Source organism: Solanum tuberosum, unplaced genomic scaffold (genome assembly GCF_000226075.1).
Source record: "Solanum tuberosum cultivar DM 1-3 516 R44 unplaced genomic scaffold, SolTub_3.0 scf00211, whole genome shotgun sequence".
NCBI lineage: Eukaryota > Viridiplantae > Streptophyta > Magnoliopsida > Solanales > Solanaceae > Solanum > Solanum tuberosum.
This window is the reverse complement of record NW_006239137.1, coordinates 736,580-747,481: the sequence shown is the minus strand read 5'-3', so window position 1 is coordinate 747,481 and position 10,902 is coordinate 736,580. Positions and strand designations below refer to the sequence as shown.

General features: G+C 35.2%; 1 protein-coding gene across 2 annotated transcripts; it reads right to left on the bottom strand.

Moving 5' to 3' along the window:
* Window positions 1–630: 630 nt before the first annotated feature.
* LOC102602409 (splicing factor 3B subunit 4) lies at window positions 631–10,052 on the bottom strand. Of its 2 annotated transcripts, XM_015312618.1 has the most exons (5): window positions 9,879–10,052; window positions 9,013–9,224; window positions 8,466–8,643; window positions 7,208–8,331; window positions 641–844 (listed from the first exon to the last, which is right to left on the bottom strand). In XM_015312618.1, the coding sequence occupies exons 1-4, from the start codon at window positions 9,910–9,912 to the stop codon at window positions 8,138–8,140; spliced, it is 618 nt and encodes a 205-aa protein (XP_015168104.1). In that variant the 5' UTR covers window positions 9,913–10,052; the 3' UTR covers window positions 641–844; window positions 7,208–8,137. The 2 variants fall into 2 exon arrangements, with proteins under 2 accessions (XP_006356004.1, XP_015168104.1); XM_006355942.2 differs by lacking the exon at window positions 7,208–8,331 and having other exon boundaries at window positions 631–844.
* Window positions 10,053–10,902: the final 850 nt, after the last annotated feature.

The window sequence follows — 10,902 nt, the reverse complement described above, 5'->3', positions numbered from 1 at the left end:
AAACCTAATTAAATAAAAGCTAATTAAAAAGCAAAGACCCAAAAGTCGTCTAGTCACTAGATGCTTAGGACCGAGGTTATATTTATATTTGAAAAATATTATAAAATATATTTATATATTAAATTTAGCATTGTTTATATATAAAATATATTTGCATCATGCAAGGCTATTCGGTTTGATTCAAAAACTTTTCAATTTTTTTCATAAATTAAAAAAAACCATTTCAATTGTCCGAAACAATTATAAAAATCCAAAATTCTATTGAAACAATAACATAAATCGATTCAATTGAAGTAGATTTAGTCGGTTCCTTTCCTGTTCTTTTGATAGGTGTTATCTATACTTCAGAGTTAATATATAACTCAAAAGCTAAAAGCCACTAAAAATAAGCCAATCCAAACACTCATTGCGTCAACCAATTTGTGGGTTCTTAAAAAAATGACCAAATTTGACTTTAATTAACCTTTTTTAAGGAAAAAACTGGGATTATTTAATTAAAATGAAAATTAATTATTTAACTATTGTTTTAAAATGTAATTTTATTGATAAATAATTTTACTGTTTTAAAGATATAACTGATGAACCATGTCGGTTTCTACAATGTATTTTTAAAATTTTTAAGGTAAACAGACACTTGATGTAGTTAATTATTCTTTTGGCACATAATTGACCAAAGTGTAAAAAATAATAATTTCACATACGAAATTCCACAAAAAAATTAGTTAAACCGACGGTTTGCAGAAGCCATTTTTACTACATGGTTTTGACATTGTTTTTAGTAGTTGACGTTGCATGGTCACCGGATTTCATCGACATCAACTATAAACTCACGAAGAATTAGTACCTGCAAATATCAAGGTTAGTCCATCTTTACAATTGTAGGGTAATTATATTACCAGCCCAACATTAAGTATATGCAAAATTAAATACACATTCATAGTAGCTAAACAATTTACCTCCATAATTTTTCGAACAAATACTACCTTTTGCATAAAGTGGCTATTATAACATATTGGGACAAAATGATTTATCAAGCGTTTATATCACATAAGATATAAACAAATAATTATTCGACAAAGCAAGTGCTGACATCTTTCCATATATTCTCTCCTCAACAAGTTAACACTTTTTTATGTTAATGAAATCCCAACAAATTATGTCACTAGAGGAAAATGGAAATGATAAGAAACTCCCATATAAAAAGATCAGACACTCTGTTTTAAAGATACTTTTGACTCAAATAAGAATATTATATCACATAGGAGAAACACAACGCATGTAATAGTACCCACCAACTAATACTTCTAAAAAATGCAATGTTCCGTTACAGTAACCATTTCTTTGAAAACAAATTTACTATTTCATCATTTCTTCTAGCTTCATATCCATTTCGTAAATCAGCTTTACTTTTTCTTTTTCTTTTTTCCAGGTTATGGGAAGGGGGAAAACTCCAAGTAGGCTTCATAAGTACACATACAGGGATGAAACCAAAAGTTCATAGAAATCCTGAGGGAACAAAGATTAGACGGGAGAGCATGGATAATAACTGGACAAGACAAGGCTAACAACGGGATGCAAAAAAGTATAACCCCCAAGCTAAGAAAGAAACAATTGAGATGAAGTGGCATGATTAAGGCAAATGAGATCAAGAAGTAGGAGGAAGATGAAAAAACAAAGGAAAACAGATCACAAAAGGATAAAAATGGAAAAAGGGAGATATTTGAGAAAAGATGATCACTTGTTCTACCCTCAAGTTTGAGACGGCAAGAGAAGACCAAATGGGAAATTTGGTGCATTCTGAATATCTCAAGAGACAACACTACATCAAATAATGCTTACTTGTAAACATGACTTCAGACCTGCCTCGGACAATTGTGGATCAACCAGATTAATTAGCAAACATGGAATAGCCTCGCATCCCTCGGACATAAAATTGGAGGGGAATAAAATAGTCCTTGTGAGGACCATATACTCAGAGAAGTAGTTGCATTTTCTCCAAATACTAGCATAGGATGACTAAGCTTCTTAAAGATCGAACAAACACGCATGCTCAAAGTAGCTAAGAGGAAGTTGGATACTTCCGATAAGAGGGGAAACTGGAAGAGGAAATATGAATCATGACTATAGGATAAAGGCGTAAACAGGAGCTTCATTCTTAAAAAGTAAAACAATGAACAATGAGAAGAGTGCTAACATCTTGTTTCTATCCTTCATCTTCATCAAAAAACATCTTGTTTCTATCCTTCAAATCAAATATAGGACATGAATAATGAGAACACAAACACCATCTCAATAACTCTACACTGCAGCAAGGATATCAAAGTTTCTTCAAATCATGACCAGTTGAACACTTGAATCAAGGTATTAATAAATACTGACAAGAACGGTCCATCTGCTTTTTGCATTATAATCAATTAAATTTAACTCAAAAAGACTTTCCACTGGTGTAAAAATCGCTGCTGATACTGCCTTGCTATTTACACTGGGAATGATGCCTTTCCATATGCATACAAACAAACAACAAAAAGAAAGGAAGGAGACTCATATAGTGATAAAACCCATCTTCTCAACATGATTTCAGTTGCAAACAAGTTGCATGGATATAACTTGACAAGAGCCCATATTCAAATAATTTAAACAAAGATGTTAAACTGGAACAATCTAGCAGAAAACACAAATTTGGCTTTAGAAGAAGCATAGCCTCCCCATTCTCACCCAACCCAGTCCTCATTCTTCCCCTAAGAGAAAAAGGGAAAAGAAGGAATATTATAAAAATTGGGCTGCTTTCTAAGTCCATATCAAGAAAGTAGTAAAAACACATTCAACCAGATGGACCAAGCATACTAACAATGGTTCCACCTGGATGGAAAAACCAGACTTGTGATAGTTCCAAATGAGTACATAGAGCTGACTCATCAATTATGTTCTGCTCACTCACTATATAGTGAGCTACCAAGTATATGCGACCGCAACTCAAGCCGTATTCACCTATCACTTCAAGGCTCACTGTTTTGGAGATGCATGGACGGATGTGACCGCAAGTGGGTGATGCGACACCACAAGCTACATCACATAGTACACAGGCAGTCAGATTTGGGTTGTTTTTGCAATTCTTTGAAGTGCCACTTTTGGGCCTTTTATGTAATAGCTAGCCTTACACTATAAATACATGAGAATAACTCATTTAGACTTGGATTATTTTCATATGAGATTATTGAGTACACTCTTGAGAGAGTTGAAAGCTAAGGTCACTGTTGATAGAAATATTGATGGAATTACTTGCTTGAGGATCATTCCTCTTGAGGGTGTCTTTCTATAGTATAGGTGCTTGTTTTGGTGTTTTTTGCAGGAGGTTTTGGCTTTAACAGTCATTGTTGCTTATTAGCCTCATTCTTGTGTCTTGATTTTTTACACAATTTGTGCTTTCTAGAATATTGTAATTTGGGGTATTGGTTGTCACATAACCATTGTTCTTAATTCTTTATCCATCTTGTGTCATTCTTTATCTTTTACTTTCCTAGTTCTTAGTGTAAGGTTTCTTTTAGTTTCCACGTTTAAATATTGTACCATTTGGTATTAGAGTCGAGTATAGATTTATTTTTACAAATCTAGACTTAGTTTGTTACAGAAAAAAAAAGGGTTAAAAGTTAAAAATATAAAATCTGATTCAAATCCTTCTTGTTTGTTGTCTTTGACACTAGATTAGTATTCTCTAGTGTTATTTGAGTGTAGATGTGGAGTTTCAAGCCATTTGGAATTGATTGGGAGATTTCACCATTGTTAGATTGAAAACTTGAAGAACAAGCAAAATGGATTTTAAAGATTGAGTGAGGTTTTGGACTTCAAAGAATTGGGGCTTGTTCTCTAACTTGAGGAGAAGCTAAATCTGAAATTTAAAGGGATTCCAAGAAAAATTGAAGTAGTTTGAATTTTGAATGTTCTTCATCTCTTTGAAGAAGAAGTTAGAAAAAGTACCAAGTTTGATCCAAAACCCCAGTTGAAATGTTTGGATTAAGTGTTTCAAGATACAAAAGGGGTAATTTCTAGGTGAAGTGGGCCCACCAAAGGAAGCGAAGGATGAGAAAATATCAACTAAAAGTCGGATGCACAAATTTCAAATGAGATTTCACGACAAAAGGTTCAACCCAGTGTATAGGAGAGCACGAAGCGGAAAAAAGCGGCAAGGTCCCACCTCACGCTTTAAGCAAAGCGCTCACTTCATCATTGAAGTGAAGTCCGAATTAAAAGAAAAAAGACCAAAATAAATAAATAGAGACAAAATATATAAGCAAAAATTCATATTAAAAACTAAAAAATGGTTCCCCTTTAGTAATCTTGTCACAAAAGAGACATACAATGGTTGTCCTATTGGTCTCACTAACTTTTTTCCCCATAATTTCATGCCCGGTAAGCCACTTTTAATCGCTAGTAAGATTTTAAGAAAAAAAATAATCAACATAATATTTTTATCACTATTAAGAAAAAATTCAACAACATTTTCATTATTGTTAACAAACAAAAAAATTCAGCAATATATATTTTAATCACTGTGAGAAAAGAAAATCAGCAACATATAATTCAAATAATCAAAGCTAAACAGGGCAAAGGAAAACAAAGTAACGAACCAAGAAGAAAAAAAGAAGAAAAATCCTAGGAGACTTATAGTCTTTTTGAGTGGTGCTAGCCAACCAAGCACAAACGAGTGCAAACAGAATTTGTATATATATATACCTATGACTTAGTATTTTGTATATATATACCTATGACTCTTTTGTGCTTGGCTAGCACCACTCAAATGTATTAGTTGCAAATACGAGTAAAAGAGTGCAAATGCGAGTAAAAGTAAGGAATTTTTACGACTAACTTGTTTGCTCGTCTTGTAGGCACAAGGAGCTATATGTCATCCATAGCTTCAGATCCTTGTGACGATGACATGGGAGACTATGCTTGTAGTGATGATGGGAGGCTATGATAATAGCCGTAATCATGAGTCATATAGAGATGAGAGTTGCTATTTCAGCGGTGAATACAAAGAATTGGTGTGTATAGATTTTGTGGAGAAGATGGGTGGGGTAGAAGAACCTTTTTTGGATTGTAGATCCTCATAACCCTTGGGATGATTCCTATGATGACGATGAAGATTATGAGGGTCCTCACACTACACACTATGAGGATGAAGACGACTTGAAATATGAATCTTCCACACACATGCCTTATGAGTCTTATGATGACGATTTCCAGTTGGAGTTGTGGTGAAAATGTCCATGAAGATAGTGGAGACTCATATAAATTGTCTTGTGGTCCTCATTATTCTAACCGAAGTAGTGTGTGTGGGTATGTTGGGGAAAGTCGATATCATCCGATGAGAGAAAGATAATGTACATTTCCTACTCGAAGGGATACAATGCCTTATGCTTCTTGTTCCGATGCACATATGTCATGTTTTCGTATAGGCATGCTATTGGAAATAAATTTGGAGAGAAGGGAGGCGTGGTTTATCTCCCTCAAGAATATTCCCTAGGATACTACTATGGAGAAAATGGTACAAGGAAGAAGTTTGCGCAAATTCATAGTAGACATCCACTACCTAATAGTAAGCAATTCCGGTCTCAAGCACATATCACATTCTTTGAGTAGCTCTGATCCATCGGAGCCGCCTCCACCAAGCAGGCGGCCACGGGTCATAACGCACTCTTCGCACAACAATGGGTTTGGAAGCTATACACTTCAAGTAGATCTCATTGGTGCTAATTTTATTAGTCCAACTTTGGTGGAATAATTGAGAATCCCATATTTTGATGTGAAGAGGCCATATGAATATAATGGAGTACGGGCCGTGAAGTCAGCAAGAGTTCTTATCACCAAAAGGGACTACAAGGAAGTCGTGTTGTGCGAAGTCTACCCTTTGAAAAGAATGTTATCTATGGTTGGACTATCCTTAGTTGAATAATATGATGGATTTTAAATGTATTAGATTGCTTCACAAATTATACCCTTCTAACCCAATTTATGTGATGCACTTTCACAAAATTTATGAAAGAAAAGAATTTTGGGAACTTGTGGTCTAAAACAAACCATAGATATTTGTGTGGCTGCACATATCATAGCAAGGTAAAATAGAAAGTTCAAAGTTAAAGTGTCTACAAATATAAAAAGGTATTGTTCTTTTAAGGACAAACAAACTGAAAAGAAAACACATCACATAAATTGAGACAAAAGGAGTAATAAAATTGTGTTGAAAAGTGAAATTCTTCACATGTTAAGAATCCACCTATAGCACACACTCTCAAGTTTGTAGGTCCACATAAAGGTCCACATTGATCCCAAATTAGATTAAAAATCTACGAAGGCATTGAGTTATAAAGGTATCCACCTTTAATATAAATGTGACATCCAAAGTAGTTTATAAAATATGTCGACAAATCCATCTATTTTTTTTTATAACCGAGAAATCCGTCTGTGACCCGCCCTTTGGACCAATCGCAGTCTTCTAAACTCGGTGGATAACTGGGCCCGCCCCTCTCCCCTTCTCCACTTAATACCGGGTTAGCTTTGCATGGTGTGGGGCTTAAACCGGCGACCTAAGCCACAATCCTCCACCTTTTGCCACTCAAGCTAGGCCTTGGGGGCCGACAAATCCATCTATTTTTTTTATAACCGAGAAATCCGTCTGTGACCCGCCCTTTGGACCAATCACAGTCTTCTAAACTCGGTGGATAATGGGCCCGCCCCTCTCCCCTTCTCCACTTAATACCGGGTTAGCTTTGCATGGTGTGGGGCTTAAACCTGCGACCTAAGCCCCAAATCCTCCACCTTTTGCCACTCAAGCTAGGCCTTGGGGGCCGACAAATCCATCTATTACCTTTAAGGTTTTGGCTTGAATGTTCATATTCTTTCATACAAAAGTTTATACAACTACCAACAACAAACACATAAATGAGGCTCACATAGTTGATCTCATAGTTGGTAAAAGGGGGGAAATTATAATAAATGGTCAACTAGATTAGAAAGAGTTGGGAAAGAACCATCTTCTTAACATAATACCAAAACAAGGTGTGGTCTAGTCATCAATGAAGTGGGGGTTGAGAACAATGAGGCCTCAAATTCAAACTCAAATTCCGATAAAATACTAGTTAAGTTCTTTCCATCTATTCAAGCCTTAGTGGACATATACCCAATACTTATATTGGTGAGAAGTAGCAGGTACCTGAAATCAACCAAGGTGTGTGCAAGTTGACTCGGACACTACGATTATAAAAGATAAGGTTCATTGATTATTGTGTCTCCAATGTTAGATCCCAGTTGCCTGCACTCATGATGTCCATAGTTGTCCACGCTCATGATGCTGGGAAAAAGATAATAGAAGCGTCCAAATAGTTGAAAAAGACATAATCAACACATAAGAGTATTTGCAAGTTAAACCTGCATCCAGGCATGCCATTTCATTGTCCAGGATTTACAATATTCATTAACATCAAGAGAAAAAGCACTTAATGAACACCTGATTGTAATTGCATGAACTAAAGAAAATCTGAGTGAGAAGAGACTCAGTTGATCACATACGTGAAGGGGCTATTTAAAATCCTAATCTCAAGAGATAAATCTTCAATGCTGCTGTCGAAAGGAAATGCTCTTACGCACATCTATGTCAATATCAGTATATGGCCATACAAAAGCTCACAGAGCCTATCACACACCAATAGCAAGCAACTTTAATCTCCAAGACTTAAAAGCAATGCATATATCGCAAATAAGAAATATATAAATATGTCCATCTCTACAGATCCTTTAGGGCCTGAGTTGCGTGTGCCTCTGAGGTAACTGAAGAAGGAAAGAGAAAAGATAGCGGAAGCAAGATACAAATCTTTGCACCTTTTTCAGAATATCAAATACAAGGATGCAATTCTGGCTACTAGAATAGATATTATAGAGTTGGATCAAAGAAAAGTAACATATAGTTCCAAGAGTACAGACATCAGAAACATAACCAGAGACAAACTACCACAACAATGAACAACAAAGTGACATAAAACTAAATCTAAAGCACCTTGCACGAACCCTCCAAAGTACCAATACACCTACATAACTTAGCAGAAGACATGTCAGAGCTTTCTCAATACCCAGAGAAAATCAAAAATCAATAAGAAGGGTAACTGGTCGGGCTACGGGGATCATATCGGCCCAACCTAGAGCTTGTTATACTATCCAAAGCTGCCCCAAATACTCTTTGATCGTAATCATAATTGTTGCCATCATAATGTGATCTATATCCATCATAAGGTGATCTATAACCATTAGACTGGTTTACTGAAACACCAGGGGGGACTGGAACTGAATAGACAAAACAATTATAAACATGTAAGTTAAAACTCAAAGAAACAGACAATCATTAAGTTTAAAAAGAAAAAAAAAAGAGAATTAAGAGCATTGGATAATGACTTCACTAAAAAAAAAGCATGCATCACCTTGTGTGTAATTTGTTTGGTGCTGTGAAAACCAGCATGAAGTTGATAACCTTGCGGAATTTGGTGAAATTTCCTTATCATTATAAGGTGTAGGATGAGGCCTTGGTCTAGAGGGAATATTTAAGGCCGGCAGTGTTGCGATTGGCGAGTTATTAGAGGGCTTGTCTTGCCCAGAAATCTGTTTAGAAAAATTATTCCATCAATAAACATTATGAACTAATCAAAGATGCTTCTGTAGACTTTGCCTCCTCAAAACTATAAGTTCCAACTGCCAGCTCGCACAATTGACTGAAAGAACATATGCTGGCTGCATCTCTCAATTCATGAACCAAAACCAAGACACACTGACAATTTCTATAGAATGCCAAGACTATCCAACATCTACACAGAGGCTGGTTCTATTGGAAAACATAGAGGAGGTAAACCCATACCTTAGGTTTGCAAGCACTACAGAAGCTGATAATACTTGGAACACAAAAATTCACTAAATGACCATCACTAAATCAGACCCTTTTAGCCAATTAAGGGACGGGTAACAAGGACTTACTGCAAATTTTAATGTTCTATTGTAGAGTGTCACTAAACCAGAGAAAAGCTTCACAGCATAGTCTGCAATCTCTTCTGTCTCATATTTTGCGAAGGCAAAACCTTTAGGCTTATCAGTTTCCTTGTCACGAGGAATGTACAAGTCAACAACACGCCCTGCTTGAATTAGAATGTCATATAGTACACGATCGCATACTCTCTCATCCAAATTTCCTAAAAGAAATTCAAACACATCTTAGAAGGTGGTACATCATACAACTCATTCACAGCACAACAGAAATTGCATGTCCTATCTATCAAAAAGGCACTACATGTTAAGCGCACTCTTGCACAGATAATTCAAACAAGCAACAGGAAAAGAAAAGACACCTCAACAAAGTCAGCTATACTAACAAAGGCAGATTAACCAAATTTATGTGCAATTCATCCCAAGGTATATATTGGTTCTCATTATGAAGTAGTTTAGGAGGTCCAAGTGTAACCCTTTTGGTGGACAGTAAAAGTGAGATGTTATTTGACATTCAAATAACATGGAGTTGGAGAAAAAAAGACTTTTGGAATTGGAGGTCTCAAATTAGTCATATATACAGACTAAAAGGAAAGTGATTAGGAAAAAGGGAGTAACTGTAGCATAACGGAACTAAACGCGGAACTGTGTTTAGAAAGGGGAAAAAACAGTTGTAGCAAACAAATTAAATTCAGTAATCAACCAAACATAACCAGAAAAGGCACATATCTCTAAGATTATTACTTCCTTGACTATTGAAAAGAAAACCAAAAAAAGAGTGTGACATCAGATCTGATATAGGAGAAAACATTCATAAAAAATTATTAGAGTTATATGGAAAATTAAAAAAGAAGACATACCGACATATACAGTGCAATTAGGGTTCTCCGCCATGGGAGCTTTATCGGGAGGAGAGAAATTGGATGCCCAGTACCAGTAGATTCACAAAGTATATCGGAATCGTGTGGTTTTTGAATAAAGCAGAGAGAGTCTCTTTATTTATGTTATCTACCAAAAAAATAGAAATAAGTTTATCACCGACTTCTGGATGGTTTAAAAGTCGCCTACGGATGTGATGAGAGGACGACCAGGGGCAAATAAGTAAATTTACAGTAACAATTAGGGGTGTTCATGGTTTGTATAAAAATCGATCCAAACCGAAAAACCAAACCAAATCGATTAAATGAACCGATTTAATTTGGGTTTTGGTTTGGTTTGGTTTTAGATTGTTAAGAACCGATAGTATTTGGTTTGGTTATGGTTTTGTTCGGAAAAAATTGAAGAAATAACCGAACCGAACCAACAAGTTATATACATAAATTTTATTATTATACATACATAATATATTATATTCATAAACAATTTTAAAGATTTTATATATGTTTCATCAAAATTTATTTATAATTTACTTATGAAAGAAAAAATGTCCAAGGTGAGAGCATTTTTCTTATTGGTTTCATGTATATGAGTGTCTATGAAAATTCATTATGGGACTGAAACTGTCATTGTCTCTTCCTTCAATGACAAAAATAGCAAATTTTGAAGTTTTATTCAGTAAATTCAATGATCCAAAGTACTGTAATGCCAGTCATTCTAACTATTTTTTCATTTTAATGGATTGTTGTCACTTTTTTCACGTTTTGAATGAATTGTTTCTTTTATTTTTATGTATGGTTAATAACTGAATAACCGAACCAAACCAAACCAAAACCGAAAACAACCAAACCGATAAATGTATATTATATTTGGTTTGGTTTGGTTTTGATAATTTTAAAACCAATTAAGTTGGTTTGGTTTGGTTTTGACCAATAACCGACCCAAACCAACCCGTGAACACCCCTAGTAACAATTCACTCGGTAGTTCTAGAATCATCTGTCATCAGT